The sequence below is a fragment of the Idiotropiscis lumnitzeri genome, chromosome 17 (assembly GCF_059441095.1).
Source record: "Idiotropiscis lumnitzeri isolate Australia: NSW breed Sydney's pygmy pipehorse chromosome 17, RoL_Ilum_1.0, whole genome shotgun sequence".
NCBI lineage: Eukaryota > Metazoa > Chordata > Actinopteri > Syngnathiformes > Syngnathidae > Idiotropiscis > Idiotropiscis lumnitzeri.
The window spans coordinates 12891177-12912441 of record NC_142407.1 but is presented as its reverse complement, the minus strand read 5'-3'; the positions used below and the strand labels follow the sequence as shown (position 1 = coordinate 12912441).

Here is a 21265-nt window from a genome sequence, read left to right as displayed (position 1 = left end):
TGTTTGAAGCGGGAAAGGATGAATATGTATGAATATGTCCAACAAATGCATGCAGGTTGGCTGTTAAAGACAAACCGTTTCCGAAAATGTGAGCAGTGTCTGATGGATTGGAAGCTTTGAGTTTCTACGATTTTATTGGAACAAGGATGCATTGTACGTCTACGCTTGAGTCTACGACGAGGGTTGTGACATGATCTTTTTAGTCTGTGGCCATTTTTTTATGTACAGTAACATGTAACCCCCCCAAAAAAATGCATTTAAATAAATTAATAAAATAAAAATAAAAAATTAAATAATTAAAAAAAATATGACCAAGTGATAAAAATGTACTTTATGTAATCTGTGTTGTGTGACACCTAATTAAAAATTGCAGTTAAGTGACTTTCTTTAATTCTTTATTTTAGACCCAAAGGGATCCAGAATGAAAAAAAAACTGTTGAAAAATAAAAACCTAACACTTCTCAACAATGGAAATATCTGAAACGTGACTTCGAGTCAGCTGAGATTCACGCAATCACTCAAAGAGGCATCGAAAAAAAAAAAATTGTCAGCGAAAGAAAGATTTTCACGTATTTATGCAACACTTTTAATGTTTCTTTTGTGAAATTATTCTGTGGCCCGAGCACATGATCTAATATTCATGCTATCGTGGCATTTCGGAAAAGGCCTCCAATTGACAGGCTGAGAGGAACAGATGCGAAAGTGTGAGAAAAGAGAAATGGAACGGAGGAGTGTCGGGGAGAAAGACGGAGAGAGGGAAAGAGAGAGAGAGAGAGAGAGAGAGAGAGAGAGAGAGAAAGATCAGAGGGCCGGGGACAGAAGAACAGCGGCCGCTAAACGAATTCCCAAGCGAAAAGGAGGGACACGGAGAAATTACAGAACAAAAAGAGAAGACAGAAATGACATTTCTTGAGGGACTGCTGTGTGGCATGTGTAGGAAGAAAAATGAAATGTGAGGACCAGAGAGAGATGGAAAGGCAGGAGAGGGCATGTGGAGAATGGAATGAGTAAGAGCAAGAAACAAAAGAAGAAAGTGTGTGACAGGTAAGACTAATTCATGAGAAATGACGGGAGCTGGCGAGGCTCACGGCCGCACTCTACCGATTCGGGGGTGGAGGAGTTTTTTTTTTTTGGGGGGGGGGGCGAGGGGAGTTCGTGGACAGAGAAGAGCATGTGATATGGATCCTTTGAGGCAGCATTTTTTTTTTTTTTTTTTAACAAAAAAAAGTATTCTCCACTCTCCAGAAATGGGAGATGAATATAAAGCGATAAATAAAAAACAGGTCTTCTTTTTGAAGGCGATTCTCCTGGCAGGTAACTGGAGCAGAGAAAGACAAAGGTGAGGAAGAGATTGGGTCGGCAAAAAAAAAGAATATCGAGACGCACGAGGGAATGGGGAAAAAATGTGAATAAGAAGAAATGTGTGAAGTGACGGAGGCGGGAAAGAGTAAGTGAGGAAAAGATGAGAGATGGCGATAAAGGCAGAAGAGTGACAAGTGCCTTTGATGCAAGCGCTCTTCACCTGTGGCAGTTTGGAAGGCGGCTCGCGCGACGTGCGTGTTGGGTGTGCGGTTTGGCGTATGTATGCATAAGCGCACGCGTGCATTTGCGCGAGCGCTTGAGCTAACGTATCTGTTATGAGCAAGTTCACACAAGCGTGAAACGACAGGATTGATAAGGCAGACGCTCATTTGTAGTGCGTAAGGAGTCGGAAAAGTGCACGCTCGGCGTACACAAGCACCAAAATTGCCACCGGAGGCTTCCGCAAAGATATCGAACGCACTTCCCGACCCAAGTTTGCTTGACAGATGAGTCGAGCCGAGCTTTCAAAGACAACTCGGTCTTGATTTGCCGTGTCTTACAGCAGACTGTATCAAAGTCAGGACACGGCGGCTGCTGGGGCAAGCACCATCAATGTACATCCTGTACACCTGTTACGGCTCAACGGCTTTCTCAAAAGGTTTCGTCTGCCAATTTCCATGCACACAACAGCTGAGACTGAAAACACGCGTTAACATTATCTCATGCATTCAAACTCTATTGAACAACGACATTATTATTATTATTTTTTTTTTTAATTAATCTATCCTCCGTCACAGTTTTGCCATCTTTGTTGTCAATCGACAGCACTCTATGATGAAAAATAGCCCCAAAGCCCTGACTAAATAGAAATTGGTCTCAAGGAAGTACAATATGTTGAAGTGATATTTTGGCTGCAAGACAAACTTTGGATGAGGGGGCGGAGCTTGGGTTGTCAGTGGAAGTTAGTTAGTCTTTGGCATTTCATATGCATGCTTTCGGTGCATTCGATAAATAATTAAATAATCTGGAAAATATTCATTTCATCCTAATATGAGTTTTAAATGAAGCAGTATAATAGGGACGGGCGCATACCAATACCAGGTATTGATATTGAGATGATACCAGCCTGATTTTAAGGTATCGGGTGCTGGTGGAGGTTGCAGATAGTAACTAATATTTAATGCGGGAAAAAAAATGTGTAAGTCATCCAGGGCAGTAGTGGGCGCTATATTGCTGCAGTTTGACACATTGATGAATCAGAATCAGAATCAGAATCAGAATCAGAATCAGAAACAGAATCAGAATCATTATTGTCATTCTACTTCATGTACAACGAGATTGGCAAGCTGCCCTCTCCAGTGCAATTATAAATAATTAAAATAAAATAATAACAAATAGAATCATCAACTGCATCAGAAAAAAGGTCTTTGTTTAGATTTTTTTTTCCGGAAATTGTACATCAAAAAGTACTCGACTTATCGACACTCGGTATCGGTGAGTGAATACTAAAATAAGTGGTTTCAAGCATCCCGTCAGCGCTACTTTTTCCGGGTGGACGTTAAATGACTCAAGAAGGTACGGCAGCGTATAAACGATTTTAAACAGATATCCGTCTACGTTCGTCTCACTTTCTCACACAAAATACAAGCTTTCAACGTTTTGACGGACAACTTGCATCGCGCTTTGAAACGCTCGCTGCTGGCCAAAATGTCACTTGCAACATGTCTGCATTTAAAAACAGTGTCGAGTAAACAGACCCTCGGAGAGGAGAGACGGGAGAGAAAACGAAGCTGGCCGGGGCGATAAAGGTACGGTCTCCAAAGTTGATGTCATTCCATCTCCAAACGCATCACACGCCGTCTTTTAACTTGGGCTTCTTTCAACACGGGCCAGTCAAGATCACAGACGCACATATTTCCACTATCGTGTTTGGAAACGCGCATCTTCCCGTGCATCGCTTCCCACTTGTGTTGCCAATTCCACACAGACCAAAGCCAAATAAAGCCCACTGCACACAATTCTTATTAATCACCCTTAATCACCCCGCATGCTTTCCCAAAATAACCTCCTGAACTATTGATGAGCTGCCATCGCAAGGTCCCTTATAGCTGGGAGGTGTTTTTTTTTTTTTTTTGTGCCACGGTGACAGAAGCCACCCCTGACCCGGATCATTTTGCAAATTCAGATTTATTGCCGGCGGTTATAAACTGCACTCGTGTTGCGGTGTTCGGGCCAGGGAGGATTCGACGGGGCACGGGGTTTTCGTATTTGCTTGAAAATTATTTGTCATGAGTAGGAAGGGTCCGAAACTCATGTCAAACAAATTTTCAAATGGATTTGATGGAGACTTAGCATTGAAATTGAACGCAGAACCGTTTAGAAAGCAGATATTTGACCTTTTCAAAATAATCGGCCAAATGAAACTCATTCAATGCCAATGACGAGTATACTCGTCAATGTAAAATTCGACAAATCCTGATGGGCAAAGTATTTTACAACTATTTATTCTGCTTATAATTCTCTTTTTTGTTCTTCTAAGTCTTACGGGACCTAAAAAAATATATATATACTTTAGTCATCATGTATTTTTCTGAGATCGAGATCTGATTGATCGGTGATCTGAATGTGTTTTTCTGCCAAATATCAAAATCGACATCACCCTCCAAAACGCCGGACACTTTTTTAAGGTCCTAGATCCTTCACTTAATTTTTCTGCAGTCAACAAATGTTTAAAAGCCTTGGCGGAGGTACTGTACACAATGTTTGCGAGGCAAAGACACACACTTCCATCAAAACCAAAAAAAAAAAAACCAAGAAGAATAAACCCCCAGCACACCTCCACAGAGGCACACGTTGCAACACACAAAGGCTGACTTGGAAGCTGTCAAGTGCGAACAAACTGATGACAAGACGCCGACAGATGGAGTCACTGAGGAGAGACGAGCGACGCATTCAACTCAATTAGCAACGTGCTGCTGCGTGACGCTGATGGGATATGGAATCTTACCATGACTAGCGACCTGTCAATCCGGCAAGAGAGCCGCAAAACAAGCGGCACGCAAGATGCAATAAATTAAATCTAATAAACCGATAAATAAATTAATTGATGAATTAATGGCATCAACCCAATGAGCTCTGCATCACAAAACGGGGCATAATGTGACCTGGGAGCCTCAACTCCCCCCCCTCTCGAGCACTCACACACACACACACACACACACACCAGAGCAACCTGGCAGCAGGGACGCCGAGGCAAAGGCGGCGGAGGATAACGACAGAAATAAGAGAAGCGAAAGAACAATGGCTGCTTGCCTATTTCCTGCTCGCTCCATCTCTTCCTCTTACCTGTGTGCGCATTTGAGAATTCTGTTCATACATTATCCTGCTACGGTACCTAATGAACCAGGCGTCTCCACCCTGACACTTACGCTTGGCTAGGCAACCCTTATTACAGAGTGGCGGCGCGCGCGCACGCACGCACACACGCGCAGGCCATCACATCATGTGTATCACGGGGTGCATGAAACATCTCTCGCGGGTCGTGATCACCAAATCAAAAGGCTGCGGTTTTCTTCGCAATCGTCATGTGACGCAGGAATACCAAATTCACGAGAACGCACAAATATGGTGACAGACACCACATCTTGACTGAGTAGTTGCTTATGATTTTTTATTGTTCCAGACTTGCTCAAATGTGCTTTTTTTTTTTTTTTTCCCCTCACACCACCCGCTCTCGTAAAAAAAAATAAAAAAAGCACAAAATCAAGTCTATCTTTTGGAGCAACGTGGTAGGATGTATCCTGCCGGGTGATGATTGTTTGGTCTTAAAAAAAAAAAAAAAAAAAAAAGGCTCCCAACGAGTACTTAAGTGGCAAAGCAGCATGGCTGTGGGTTGCCAATCAGCTGCAAGTTGGAGCAACAATGGCAAAGTTGGCCCAATAAACAGCCATTGACATGACGGTGCGCGGCTGAAAATGGAAGCGGCTTGTGAATGCCGAGGACGCTTGATTAAATCGCATGGGATGTCAGTCGGCAAGGCATCCAGTTTGAAGAAAAAAAGAAAAAAAAAAAGAGAATAGCAAAAAAAAAAAAAAGGGGAAAAAAAGATGTAAGAAAGGCGAAATTGCTGTCCCTCATCCCTTTAATCTAAGATTAGATGTTTGGACTAGTGGTGATGTAATCTCTCTGTGAGAGGTGATTGCTGTGGCTCAGCCGCTGATTGGGATTTTCAGCCGCGTGGGTTCTGACCACCGTTGCGCTTGAAGCTGTGTCGGAACACGCACAAATTCATGACGTCGATGGCAATCACTTACGGCATTGGTGTCACGTTCTAAAGACTGACATTTTTTTTTTTTTTTTAATTCTCCATCATATAAACACATCCCAAACCGTGCCTCGAAAATTGACAATAAAGCCTCTTGAGTCTTCCAACGAAATCCCAAACTAGAGCGGCACCTTTTCTATCGGTAAAGGACGGCTGTTTCGTTCCCATTTTGATGATTAGATTGTGCATGTGCAATTTATCTCGTGAGTGGTCGTGAAAGGCGTTGCTCATCCACTAAGAAAATATGATATCTCAGCCGTGCGTGGAATGTTGACATGATTGCGACGCCCGCCTAAAAGAAAACCACCCATTTTTTGTATCGCACCCGTCGGACAAATCTGAATTCGAACCCAAAACCAGCGGTCCTCTTAAAAGTCGCAAGCTTTGTTGCCTTTGTTGGTGTTGACTTGAAACTCTTGACTTTGACATCATCTCAGAGATCAATTATAAGCCGGATGAAGACGACCTTTTCGACACTGGATGTCATTTGAACTGAGTTTGAGTGTGTGCGCATATTCGCCGGGCCGTCGGTGTAAACTCGAGCATTCCAGGTCAATCTCACGGGAGGTTTAACCTCGGTAAATCCACTATTAGGTGATTCGGAGAATGATGATGTGAGCGGTAGATGCTCGCCAATGGTTTCCCGTTGGAAGAGCGTCGGGCAGGTCGCAAATCGAGAAGCGATGGGGGTGGGGGGGGATTACGAGGTCATAGGCTGGCTAACTCTCAATATGATGACAATTTCAAGATGGCATTTTCATTTCCTGAAGAGACTGATTCCTCTTGGCGGCTGCGGCTGAAAATGTTTACTTTTGCTTATTTGGTCGCCTTGGCTTGAGAATGCCAAGCGCAAATAAATATGTAGTCACGGATTGTGGATGTGCAAAAATAAAAGGATTGATATAATGCGCATCCCGAGAAAATCTTAATCAATATTGCTTTCAAACACCTTCACATGCATAAAAATCAGGCCAGCAATACACAAACGGGCCTTTCTGGGGTTTTTTTTTTCGTTTTTTTTGGTCCCTTTTCATTTTGTCCTTGAAATGTCTTGTAGGGTGCAGCTGTGTGGCGAAGCAGTGGGAGCAGCTGATGTTTTTAATGGCACATGGTTTGTCTCCTGGTGGTGAGATAAACATGGGGAAGAGATTAAAACCCCAGGCTTTCTTCCACAATCTCCTGCCTCCATCCTGCAGCTCGTGCAGTGGTCAGAGCTAAATCTCATTCAAAAACGGACGCGTTCCGGACTCTGCGGGCGCAGGCATTTACGCACGCGCCGACTGCTGGAGATTTGTAAAAATTCACAAGTAGCAACTTCTTCGACATTCAATGCTGTATTTACTTTAGCAGCATTTAGTCAAAAATCAATGTCGTTTGTTCTCTTGGTTTGTTTGGTCAAGTAGGGAGCAAATCAACAAGCGTTTGGAAGCGTGCCAAGATGATCGATCTGATCCAACTGGCTAAGAAAGGGATCAGGTGACATCATGAGACGACTGAAGCACACGCAAATGGAAATGATAGAGATGCATATGACATCCTAATATATGTACATGTACGAACTGCATAGAAGCAAGTCCAGCGAAAGTGTGGACTTAAAAATAAGAAGCATATTTAGTAATGCACAGTGATTTTTTTTGTTTTGTAAATAAAATCCAAGCAGGAGCCTCCCTCACTCAATTCATAGGAGAAATATTTTCAGCTGTTGGTCTGTGCTCCTGTTTTGATTAGCAATATAAATCAAATCAGAGGAACAAGAGTGTGTTTAAACTCAGGTAATTACAATTACCATCCATTTGTTTTTTTTTTGTAAAGGAAAAAAATGGAGGTATACATACAGCTGGCAACAAATTGAAGGAAGGAGGAAGTTTTTTTTTTAAGTTATTAAAAAAAAAAACAGCTTTGTGTTGTGTTTAATATCCTGCTTTTCTCCCAAACGAGTTTGTATATCAAAACCTTCTTTGTGGAGGTTTTAGTGTTTGACAAGCGAGAAATGGACCGCGGGGCTTGCAAAGCCATCGAAAGTCATTCAGACCGAAGAAAATGACCAATTGTGCTAAAGCACGATAAGTCTGCCGGTTGGGAATGTGGACACAGCACAAGCTAGCGGGCCAGAAGTTGATGAGCTGGAGCAGTTATTAAGAGTGGCGAAACACATCATTTCCTGTGTCGCTGTGATTATGCCATGGTGGGAGGCCCCCAGGTGGAGGCAGATCTATAGCGTACGATTAGCGGCGCCATTTAAATGACATTCACACTCCACGCTAATATTGGATGTGTGAAGGGGAGTCTTTTCAGCACAGACGAGGCAAAGGAGTAGAGCTCACGGCTTCACCTTGAAATGAACGCCACGTCAAACATGCCATGATTTACATGTATATATATATATATATATATATATATATATAAAAAAAAATATGTATATATATATATATATATATATATATAAAATAAAAAATAAATTATATATATATATATATATAAAATGAAAAATAAATTATCTATATATATAAATAAAACAAATATATACATATATATATTTATATATATATATATATATATATATATAAAAATTTATATATAAAAAATAAATTTTATATATATATATATATATAATAAAAAATACATGATATACATATATATATAAAATAAAAAATAAATTATTATATATATATATATATATATATATATATATATATATTATTATTTTTTTTATTTATTTATTTATTTATTTATTTCGGTTGGAGTGGTCGGCAACTCACTAGTTACCGAACTGCGCACACTGTTGGACAGTGCAGTCAATTTCGGTGGTGTCCGATTGTTTACTCGGAATCAGTGAAGCCATACAGTAGTCAGAGCAAAGAGCAGTTCCAATCTGCAAACACTACCAGTCCGGCGGAACCAACAGGGATTGAGGTGTGTTTAGAAAGGGATTGCCAGCGGAGGATATTCACAATCAAAGTGGACCTTGTGGACGCGCTTGTGAAAAGATACTTTGTTTGAGCTCCCTCCAAATAGGTTTTGTGCTCTTGTCATGATAAGAGCGCCGGCCATTTGCTGGCACGACGACTTGGGTGAGAATGAGTTAACCGGTCTTTCCTGGAAGGAAATTCATCTCTTAAATTGTGCCATCTTTAAAACTCAAATGAGCCGTCTCCGTCTCTCGCCTGAACAAAAAAGACGACGTTATCAAACGTCTTTCTCAGCATTGTGAGCTCCGTTTGGTAAACAGCCTGTGTCCTGCAGCAGTAATCAGGGGGTATTTTTTGAGGGATTTGCAGGCTGGCCAGGAGGCATCCGCTGGAGTGATCTCTAATTGCTGGAAGCGGCGGCCTAGGTCGCCTGGCGCTCTTTTGAAGCCATCGGCAGCAGTTTGCAGCCAGCGGAGTTAGCGGGGGGAGGCTCCCCATTGAGGCACTTGCCTTTTTCTTTCTATCCTCCTCCTCTTCTCCTCGCCATGACATCATTATACTTCTCCTTGTTCTCACTCTCCCTTCTTTCCATTTTGGTCTTTCGACTTCCCGTTTCTTTGGGAACAGCACGTGTTCCCTGTCCCCACTCGGCCCGTTTCCCTCCGCTCCTACGCAGTCAATGAGCCGGCAATCACTTTGCAGCCAGACATCCTCTGCTCAGTCGGCCATGTTCAATCCCTAACACCGGTGGCTGATGAGGCATTGTGGTGACGTCAAACACGGAGCGGCTTTTTTCTGGGAACAACGGTTAACCTGTGGAGGTGCAGCTCCGCTTCCTGGGTTGCTGGACTCAAACTGCGACAGTCGTTGGATTATGAATGGAAGATGCCAAAGACAAGAACGATAATCAAGCCAATTAGACAAGAAAAAAACAACAAAAAAAAAACCCTTCAGGCAACGGAATGTTCTTAAAATGACGTTCACGACAGCGAATCATGGAACTGACCATCATTAAAATTATGACAACCGCTACTCTCCAGCACGCTAAATAAGGGCGCACATGATACTCAACCAAATGAAATGGTGAAACCAACTGAAAGTATATCAGCAAACCATAAAGTGTTTCACGGCCGTGCTGGAGCAGCAGCGCTCTCCTCTAAAATCCGCGCAGAGTTTTTGGATTGTTTGGAAGGCAGCTCGCTCAGTGTGACATTGACTTCTCCCTGCCAACATCACACTGGGAGCTGCACTTGCAAGCTTTTCTGCCAATTCAGGTAAAGAGATTACAGACACACACCATGCGGTCTTCCGTTCCTCTGCCAGGTGTGTGTGTGTGTGTGTGTGTGGGGGGGGGGGGGGGTTAATGGCAATACACAAATTAATGGCATCCTCGCACAATGCTATGAATCCTTTTCTTCTCCAGGAATTTTTTTTTTTTGCTTCAAATGATCCAAATGTTTATCCAGGTCCCCAAATCTGTTGCACATTACCGCCACTTGCATCATTCAAAGCAAAGCAGGAATTTAGCTTACAATCAGTCACACAATTAAAGCTACACTAATGGGTGCTGCCTGCATGCTAACTTAGACGGAGCAATATTTAAGAAACTTACACATGGATTTCATCACTCTTCTTAATGGTGGAATTAAAAAAAAAAAAAGGGGGGAGCGAGTGAACGTGTGGAAATAAACAGAGGTACGCCTTTAATACTTCAGCTCACACCTTTGAAGTAAGTAAATGAAGTCAAGGTCTTGAGGAAAAGGTCAGGATTTATGAAATGTTTTATTGGATTAGCGTGCGGCAGAGATTTCAAGCAATTCATTGGCTATACGTCATTTTCAAAATGGATGTGCAGTAATCCCTTCACTTTTTTGCGCCTTCAGTTTTGCAGACCCCCCACCCCCCAAAAAAGGATAAAAATACAGCGATGAGTTGACTCCACGGCCACTCGTGATTGGTTCCTGGACACGACCAATAGCATGAGAGTGTATTTGATGGATCTACACTTGCTGCATCTGCCAGGCTAGCCCACATTAACAAACGGACGGCACTTTTGAACAATAGTCTCTTCGGAAACTCACAAGGTCATTCCAATGAGTCAGAGTCGAGCCGGAGAAGCGGACAGTAAACAGAACTCGTGAACGAAGCACGCTCAGATTCTGGACCTCAACCCCATAAAACCCTCCTGAGGAACAAACTAGACAACATAGGATTGAATTTGTGAGACAAGACCTCTCGAAAGTCCAACTTCTGAAGAGTCTACCAATTAGCATGTGTCTAGTGACCCCCCCCCCCCCTTCCGCCCTCCTCTTGTCCTATGAGTCAAAAATTGAAACACACAAAAAAAAAAAAAAATGCCAGAACACAACGTAAAGACTGCATGAATGTTCACATCCGGACTTTATGTCTCCAAAATGAGTTTTAGGACAAAAGCGAAGGTGGAATGGAGGCGGGGCAAACATGGAACAATAGGTGCCCTCTGGCTTCAACCCCCGGACGGTCCAAGCTGCTCATCGAAGGCATTGAAGTCGGCCACAATGAACGGCTGCTGAGGCAAGAGCGGCTTTGGAGAGTTCAATTTCCAACACAATCGGCAGTATTCTCCTCCCTTAAATGCCAAGGAGATGGTGCTCTACACGCGCCTTTGTTGGGGGCTTTGCTTATGGCGATTGTCCTCTAAGCAGGAGACACGGCGGGAGAAAGACGAGAGGTGGGAAAGTCGGGCACGGCGTGGGGCAAAAGAGGAAGAAAAAGACTGCAGGAGATAGCGAATGAAAGCGAGCAGAAAAAAAAGGAAAATGGGAAATGTAGAGAATGTCTGTGGCGTTGGTCGGCTCGTTCGTTCGGCCTCGCAGGGATCGTCTGAAGGACAATGCAGCTACTATTGGAGTGTGACGTTTGTCCTCTATCCAATTCAGCTCAGAAATCACACGAACAATCAGGTGTCAATCACGCATCTCCGGCCCACCTTGACTCCATCTCATTAATCTCAATGTTCGGCGACGATAAGCAATTACTTTTTATTTTCATCGCCATTGCCGGGCTTCGTTTGTTCAAATAGTTTTCGGCAATAATGTATTATTACGATTAGGAGTTCAAAAGAACAACTTGCTTCATTGTATTTACAAAAAAAATATATTGGTGAACTGAAACAAGTTGTATATCAGCATAATGGATTTAGATGGGTCGAAATGAGCTGTTGCTGATTTTTTTTTTCTTACATACTACAGCAAAAACCGGGATTATTTTTTCATGACTCAATCTGTAGGCTAAAAAAAAATCGACACAGGTGGGAAATTGATTTGGACTGCAAGCAGCTAGCTGTGCAGTCCGTGGACACAGGCGCTGGTTTCACTTCTAACATATTTAATGCCCTTTCCTTTGTGGTCACGGAGCAGTCGAGTTATTAATATTACACAAGCACACCAGTGGCGCTGATGAATTATTAAAATTTTCTTATGGGTCTGTAATATTCAATGCGTTTCATCTGGGAGACCTGTTGTCTCAAGATAAAAGCGCTAAATGTCGACTGTTTCAAATTCCCACCGGAACCAAATATCAAAATGCTATGAAGGGAACCAGTGAGCGAAGAAACTAACTGCACCTGCCTCATTGTCACACTCCATATAAATACGGCAGTTGTCGGCACAAAAATAAATAAATAAATGAAAAAATATAAATAAATAAAAAAATATAAATAAATAAATAAATAAATAGATAAATCAACAAGGACGGCTTTTTCGTTGTCATTATAGTCACTCGAAGGACGTTTTGCTGCCCAAAGGTAAACGTCGAACAAAGTCCCGGAGCTGAGTGTCTGTACTCTCTGAGGAAAGGACTGGGGAGAAAACGCCTTGGACTCAAAGACCCCCCCCACACTGGGTCCTGTCATGACACATCAAAATCGGCTCAAAGCTACAGATCACTTCCACTTATAGTTTGCATGTTCGGCACTTGGAAAGTGTTTAGCAGGCTTCAGAGAGTTTGTCTGCACAGCAAACTCACACAGACACAGAAGAAAATTTAATTAAAATAGAAATGAACGCTACGATGTTTTGTTGACATGGCTTCTGCTTCTTGGACTACTTTTTCCGGTCAATCTGCACACGTCAAAATAATGTGTGCGCGTGATGCACGAACACGCTCGGATCACTATTTTTTACGGTCCATAAAAATGATCATTTTAATCCAAACTCACACCGGATTGAAGACATTTGAATCCCATGTAAACGCAACCACTCTCAAATGCCATATCATCCGCCTTCCAGTTGCGAAGCTGCTTTTTCGACCCCAATCGATCCACTCGCACACACAATGACGGCGAACGAGAGGACGCAAAGCGAGCCAGGCGCGCTCTTACTTTGACTTTTAAGTTCCGTGAACCGCCAATAGCAGCGGCGCAGATAAACGGCAGCCCTATGTGCGCTAAGCGCCGCTTAAATCCAGCCTTTGAGTGCGCTGTTTGGCTTCAACACACACTGCCGGCGTATGGCGCAAGGAGCAAACCTGTCTTTGGAAAGTCCTCTACTTGAGAGAGAAACGTTCCCTCATCTAAAGATAAGCGTGCGATAAAGTCAGTGCTTCTCCTGGCCGTTATCTGGCACTGTTATCTGACTGCACAGCACCCAGCATCTCCCCAATCTTACACCCTTTAAGCAACATCTGCGAAACACGGCACACGCACACACCATGACCCGCACGCATGCACGCGAGCCAATGCGGCAACCGTCGAAACACCGGCGCATCTTATTGATCAGTTCGACACGCTCTCATTGTTCAACAGATGAGACACCTCATATCACGTCAAATGGAACTGTTTGTGTTATCGCGCGAGGGAAGGACATCAAACCATTGCTTTTTCAGCTTACGGCGTACTCACCTCTATGTCTGTTCGTAGTCTTATCAAACATAAGCATGGCGTCATCCACCTGAAACAGACGAAGGAGGAATTTAGTCCTTTTTTTTATGTCATCTTCAGATCAAAACTACTAGCCCAGGTAAAATAAATATATATTTTTTTGGGCGTCTATATCCGTCAATGGCAGCGAATGCGTTAATTGTCATTGGGGTTGGCAGCGTTTCCCCCCCTTTTGATTGTGCGGCCAAGATATGTGAGTGAAAAGTGGCGGAAAATGACAATAATGACAAGCACTGAGGAAAATGGAGAACTGTTTGGACAATTTGTTTGATGAACACCAATGTCCATTCTTGGGGAAGGAGACGGATAAATGCATTACGCTAAGCGAAAGTGAGACAAATGGCCATCCGTCCTCATCTCGCAGGCGCGGCAGCAGGAGCATCCAGCGTAATATCATCCCTCATCATGTCCAATAAAGCCACACACAGATAGTCAGCCGGCATTTTTCCTTCACGCGTCTCCTATCCGCAGACAACCTGTGATTTTTATATCTTTGAAGAACTGCTTTAAAAACAGAGTGAGGCATGCTCATTCACTCCGTAATTTTGTCTTCGGGGGGGAAATAAAAAGGACAGAGAGCCAGGGAACAGCGGCAGATAGGGAAGGGAAAAAAAAAAAAAGCAGGAACACTGCACCACTCGCTTCCTGGTTATGGTTTCGAGGTAAGTGTAACGATGTACCTCCGAGGCTTTGAGCCGTGCGGGGGGGAAATGCGTGCGCACAGGCCTGTGTCTGTCTTTTTCATGGGAGGTTGGAAAAGCTTTGGGAGAAGATGGGACGAGACAAGAATAGGGGTCTCAGTCAAGCAGAACGCTCTGATTGGATAAAAAGTAGTCCCTGGCAGCCAGGCAGAGTGGCGCTGGCACGCCGCACTCGCCACATTCTCGCTGCACATTTGGCACAGATGTTGACGTTGCCATGCAAGATGCTGGCATGGCGTGTGGAACCTGGTGAGTTTCTGCACAGCTCACCAGCCACATGCGCCTTTTTGGGATTTTTTAATTTTTTTTTTTTACTTGTGCTCTGCAAAGAGTTTTAGCATCAAATTTTTAACGTTCAAATATCTTTGTGGGAAAAAAAAAATGACTGAGCCCCTTGAAATTGTTGACGAACGTTTTTGCGACCGTGAACGAACCGACGACGAGCGAGCGCAAGTGAATTAGTGATTTTTCGCAAATAGTCGCAAATACGACAAAAACAGGACATTTTGAACTTGTTTGATAAGAAAATGTTTGCAACTGTTGACATTTTTTTTTTTTTAGAAGTTTAGTTTACAGTTTTAGAGTTGAGACGTTTTGACATTATTAATACAGGCCAACACACCGATTAAAAAACCACTTTTGAACTTTTTGCTTCCAGTGAGAAACGCGCAACCTAATAATTATACGACGGGACAACACGAAATGTTCGTACTAAGCAATAAAACCCGCAGCGGCAACAGCTTTATCAGCAAACTTTTGCCTCACGTTATCTCCCAGAAATCACATGACAGCGAGCGAAAGGATGATAACGGCAGTTTCGCTTTGTAGAAAAGGACAACGAAGAAAACAAAAGCTCTAAAAGAAAACATTTCCCAAAGTACCCAGCCAGCGAGAGCGCCGTCATTAAATTAAATGTGAGAAAATCAGACTCGTATATTTTTGCCCTCCTTAACACTCCATAAAGTTTTCACGGCATCATAAATCGTGACGGTGAGCGCTTGTTCATCAACTTTATTTGACTTTAAATAGTCCCCCAAAAAAATTTGGACTCCATCATTGTAGCGAAATCTGACTTCCCGTGCTTGAATTATGTAACAATCCCAACACCATCGCATTCCACTATTTCTGCCGCGACGGCTACTATCGAAACCGTTGAGAGCCCGCGGCGGAAAGCTGAAGTGAGATCTGTTCAAGGAAGTGTGTTCTACAAATGCATGATGCGGTGACACTATTCGAGGAGAACCATCCTGTCATACAAGCAAACACTGATTCATAGCGAAGCACTGACGGGCATTTTAACAGAGAAAGTGCACATCATGCCAGGGTCAAACTCCCGCCTCGCTCTCTGTCACCGTCGGCCGGGCTCTCCCGTTCGCGCTCTCCGGCACCGGCGGCCTCTATAGAACCATCTCCAGTGCTTGAGGGCTTTTCAATGTAGTTATTCAAGCAGAACACAACTGTGTGCCTCCATCTGATAGAAGGTTAAGGACCTCTTCACTGCTCAGAAAAAAAAAAAAAAAGCCACCGCCACACCGAGGTGAGGCCAGGCTCACCTCAGGGAAGAAATCTTTCTCTGTCCTCCTCCTCCTCCTCCGTCGCTTTCACTCTTTCCTTTTTCTCCCGGCTTGGTGAAAAGAAAGGTTCAAAAGGATAATGGCTGTCTTATCACTATGTAAAAAGGGGGAAAGGGAACTCCAGCGAAGTGGCTGGCCTTTTGTGACAATGAAGAAAAGAGCAAAAAAAAAAGTCTATTGGGCGCCAGGAGATGCACTCGAAACATCCATTACCACTTAAGGAGGTCGGACAGCTTTTTTTTAAGTCAACGTTCGCTTCCAAATAAAGCCCAAAAAAGGTGAACTGATTTGGCTTATTGGAACTTCATGTAAATTTGCACACATCAAGCCGGCGCTGACTTTATCTAATACAGTCGTCGCACGAAGTGGAGCTAAAGAGGACAGGAGCAAAAATAAAAAAATAAAAATCAAATGCCGGATGTTCGTATTCAAAAGGGGAGTGATTGATTTTAAGCGAGCAGTTGCGAGGCCAAGTTCCATCTCAAAAATGTCATACGAGAATCAAAACAACAATTTGAATGTTTCAGCTCAAGAGGGCTTTTTGCATTCGTGGCCAATGGTTCGTGACCGATTAATTAAAAACACTTGTTGGGAGACACCCGTTATTCCGCCGCGTCTAAAAATGAGATCGAGATTCCATTTTGAAATCGGATGAAAGCTACAAGTTAATATCAACCTGAAATCGCCGCCATTTCGAATGGACCTATTTGCTTTTGTTTTTTATTCCCCGCCATGAATTGTCCCTGCTGTCTTTTGCCAATGCCATTCCTCAGGAGTTTGGCATTTTGCTTGCCTTTATGTGTTCCATTCCCATCTGTGTCTTACGTCTGTTTATGTGTCGGCGAATCAAATGTTTGCTCATACCAATGTCCCATATTTGCTGTCCCAACTGGATCATTTTGCGAAGTGACTTGAGAAAACTGGTCGCTTTGGTCATGGCGGCTCAAATCAGCAATATCACACATACATATACATTAATATTCTTGACTTTTGTCATTTTTTTTTTTGTACTTGGAAAATAAATCCATGACAAGACAAATGCATGAGGATTTTGGGGACAAAAAAAAAAAAAAGTACAAAGGTGTGCAAGTGATGAATCAAAGGACAAAGGCATCAATAAGTGCTAATGTGCTCCGTTTGGATTGGAAAACAGCCGACGTGCCAGGTGACAGGCGGAGATTTAAGAGCTGTGGAAATGAATTATGACAGCGATTTCGATAGGTGTCAAACGCACATTTACATTCAGCGGGTGTCAGGAAAGCCAGCAAAGGAATGGTTCGGCAATTTGGGGCCCACACTGATATGGATGATATCTGTTGGCAAATAAAGTCGGGTCAAAACCACATTCGGTGACCCGGGATTGCTGTGTGGACGTTTCGAGCTGCCGCATCACAGAGCCTTGTGCTGCTAGAATTAAAACTCATTCACTGCCGGGTCAGGTTCAACGAATGTACGTTTCGACTTCTATACACGTCGATGGCAGTGAATGAGTTCATAGAAATTTATTCAAAAATATTCCTGGTGTCTTTAATATTTCAAAATATTCCCAATTGAACTTGCATTTGCAGACGTGTTAAAATATTTGTATAAAAAATGACACGACATCACTGCTTATCCAATATAATAAATACCATGTTGCAAAAAATAAATAAATAAATAAATAAAAAAATTCTGGCTTTTCAGCCTCCTCGTTGTCAAGCATCCGTCTTCCTTGGGAGTGACTGAGCAGGTGAGCGATTTCCCAAATTCTTTTGGGATTTCGCGGCACCATGGCTTTTCGTTTCGGGGGTGTCGCAAAATTCCCGAAAGAGCTCAATGAAAGTATGACATCATTCGGATCGATGCCAAATAACGGCCACGGTCAAGGACAAAGCTCAGCTGGCACGCACGGCCCCTTCATCAACACTCCCCTTTTTTTTTTTTGCAGAGCAGATCATCTCATATTCTATTTCCGTGACGACAATTAAGAGAGAAACGATAGCAGCTCGGTGACAATGGACAAATTCGGAACAACCCTTTCAATTGTTCTTTTGTAGAGGGGAGTCTATATCATTGTCAGAGGATGTTGAATTGCGCACCGAGCGGCATCCACGCTCCAGTGCTTTTACAAGTGGTGGTTTAACAAAGAGGAGAAGGCCAAAAAAAAGATTTTTTGGGGGGGGGGGCTTCCTTTCAGCTCTTGTAATTACACATTTCTAGAAAGGGTTTGGGGGGGGGGTGGCTAATTGTTAGCCTATGGGTGGCTTTTGGTCATGCAACAAAGAATCCGAGAAATCGTGAAGGAATTAGACGGTCTTGTGCTCATCCGTTCCTTCTCGGCATCAGGATGTTGGCCCCGGAGCGAAGCTTCCCTCTTTCTGCAAATCTACAATCGTCATGACTTCCGACAGGGGCGATCTGACCAGCTGTCTTGTTATCGAGTATGGAATGTGATATTTCCCGCTCCCAATCTATTTGCAAGGCCACCAGCGAGGAGCATGGCGGCCGACTCCTCCCACCCATCTCATTGCCGCTTGGCTCGTTCCATCCGGATGAACCGCTTGGCAGTCTCACGAGCTCCTTGACGCCGTTTTTGACTTGATTTGAGGGTTTCTCAGGAAAGCTCAAACGTGGCTTTGACGGCAGTTTGAAGCAGATTTATGGGTGGTTGCAATTAAAAAAAAAAACAAAAAAAAAACATTACATAATCTCTGTTAAGGTGAAAGCGTTATCTGGCGTTGCTAAAAAAATATACAAAAGTATAAAAAAAAAGAAAAAAAGAGATATGATTAAAAAAAAATCATATTAAAGGGTCAGTATACAAAATATTTACATTTGTCCAAATAAATGTTTTCCAGTAGTCATCTGACGATAACATAATTAATAATTCTATACACCGCGGGCTGCATGTCAACACTTATTCAAACAAGTTTCCTTCATGTTGACATTAACAAAATGGCTTGAGAGAAACACTTGAGGAAGACAATTCCTCAAATGTGTCACAATTCCATATTTATGAGGTCCCCCGCTCTGCATCCGAGGAGGTCGCTATGGTGATACAAAGTGATGTTCTCGCTGGGAGCTTCTGCCGATCCGAGCACAGAGGCCTTGTGCGGCTCACAGAACGGCGAATGCACAATTAAAACGGCAGTCATGCTGAGGGCACATTCGGCGATGTACGGCGATAAAAGAAACGTTATGGACGGAAGATGCCTGGAGGAGGTGTCGAGATTTTTAAGGAGAGGACATAACACTGTTTTGATAACGTTATTTTATGATGGAACACCCTTTAGACGAATAATCAAGTCTCCATAGGCCTTTTTTTTCTGGAAAATATTATTTTATGGGTGCTTGAACCCTGAAGTAATCCCAATTACACCTTGAAAATGTTTATTGCCGTTTTTTTTTTTGGGGGGAGTTTTTCATATTGTGTCATTTAAAGTCAACCCCAAAATATGAGTTGCAAAAATATGTTCTATGGATAGTTTTTCTAAGATATTCTGATTAATATTTTGTTAGTGGAATTTGAGTTAAGCGGGAAAATCCGAGCGTTTTTAGCCATCTCAGGGGGCGGCCATTTTGCCGACTGAAAATGACATCACAGTTGCTCAGGGCTTGTCGTTAGCTGAGACCTGAGCAACTGTGGCGTCATTTTCGGTTGCCAGCAAGTGGCCTTCCACAGTCAAATCGTCATACTTGAACTCCGTATGCTTGAGAATGTTGGCCTCGGCCTTGTCCATCAATCCTCTCGTCTTCCTTTGCCAAGCTGCACCAACTACCCATTATGGAGTCATTTTATTAATAGGGCCCCTTTTCCTCTCTGCCTCCTCTTTCTGTCAGAATAGAGTATGCCTGCGAGCCACCTCCATGAAACGACAGTGCCGGCCGGGGCTTTCCCTCCATCTCCCACGTGAAAGCTCAGCCAGGGAAATATTTTGCTTTCAAGCTAAAATAGTATTTGGAGAGGTGAGCAATACTTAAGCCCCAGAGCAAACAGTTTAACACAGAGGACCTATTTAAAATCATTTTCTTCCTCCCTGAAAAGCCAATCAGATTTTTCTTATACACACACACACGCACGCACACACAATAGATTTTACAAAATGATGCACCTTTTTAAAGTCCTCTTTGTTCATGTAGAAATAGCCACGGGCCAAATTGCGTGAGGGGCAAAAAAGGTTCAAAGATACGACGATATGTTGAGGGACTGTGTAAAAAAAAAAAAACAGCCAGTTGGAAGCAATGGATACCTAAAAGGGGGGGGGGTGACTAAAGGACATAAAGGCTTACACTGCAAATAGCCGCCGCGGTGTTGGAGAATGCATTTCTTTATTTATTTATTTTAAACTGCCTATAAGTGAGACAAGAACTGCTTTCCTGACACTTACACATTTTTTGTCAATTATTTTTGCTTTTTGGGCTTACCCAAAAAAAAATGCTTTCTGTGCAGGTTGGAGGTTTTGGCGTTCTCCGAGTTAGTGTGTCAATAAAGAAAATTACCGTCCCATGTGAAAGTGAGTGTGATTGGTTGTTGAGAAAAACGATGTCAAAGGTCGCCGTTATCTCCTGACACAACACGTTTGTAATTCGTCGCTTTAATTACGACGATTGTGTGGAATGAATAGTTGACTCATCTTTTCTTGGAGTAATTGAGGCAAAATGGGGTGCACTACTTTGTAGGAACTAGCGGAGGTGCTGTTGATTCCATCTCAACTACTTTTTGGTAGCATTTATTATTATTTTTTTTTTACAAATAAATTGAGCGTCAAAATGATCATCGGAGGTAATAAAATGTTTGCCATGAATAAGGCAACAGAAGTATTATTATATTACTTTTTATTTTTTTTTCAGCGAAAAGGAACAATTAGCTGCAAGTCGGGAAGAGAGCATCAATTGTGTGTTTTGCGCTTTTTTTGCAAGTTGTGAATCTACACACGGCCTTGAATCAAGAGGGTAGTTCCAGCTCGCTCTTGTTCATCGTTGAGAGTACTTGAGAAGAGAAAAGTAATGCGTTTCCATTGTGGCTTTTTTGCAGCTGGCTTTGAACCAGACGTACGAGTTATTTATCCCGAATCGACGCAAGCTACTCACCGGCAGCTTCTGCTCTTGGAGTCAAGGTTTATATGACGTGCGTGGAAATCAACAGGTGAGCAGCAGGGACGAAATCATTTGCTCGTCGCGCCAAAATGCAATTCACTCGACGCACAACGGCCACCGTGGCTAAAACCGAACGCTTGCCTTCGATTGGGCGTCAAGTTGGAAGGACGTTTGGATCGTTTGTCTTTTTTTTTTTTTTTTTTTAATACCACGAGCACTGATAGAAATGCAAACCACTTTCATCTGTTATTTTGCGATAGCCCTGTCTCTCTTTGTCAGCACAAATACGTGAGGCCCTATTTGAATACGGTTACACATCCCGCTCTTTATTAAAGCTTGGATTAACATGACAGGAAGTTTTGTCTGGGGGCTCTTTAAGATGGCTCAGAGAGGCAATCTGGTGACAGTAATAGGATCCAGCTAATATACTTGACTGATGCTCCTTTCCCGGTGTTATAAAG

The 21265-nt window shown here is 42.9% G+C and overlaps 1 protein-coding gene across 5 annotated transcripts in view; it reads right to left on the bottom strand.

Moving 5' to 3' along the window:
• LOC148320316 (RNA-binding protein Musashi homolog 2) overlaps positions 1-21265 on the bottom strand; it is a 185264-nt gene that overhangs the window by 72245 nt on the left and 91754 nt on the right. For all 5 annotated transcript variants that reach the window (XM_088278936.1, XM_088278937.1, XM_088278933.1 and 2 more), the window contains exon 7: positions 13415-13463. In XM_088278936.1, coding sequence (XP_088135062.1) covers positions 13415-13463 — 49 coding nt within the window. The remainder of the gene's footprint in view (positions 1-13414; positions 13464-21265) is intronic.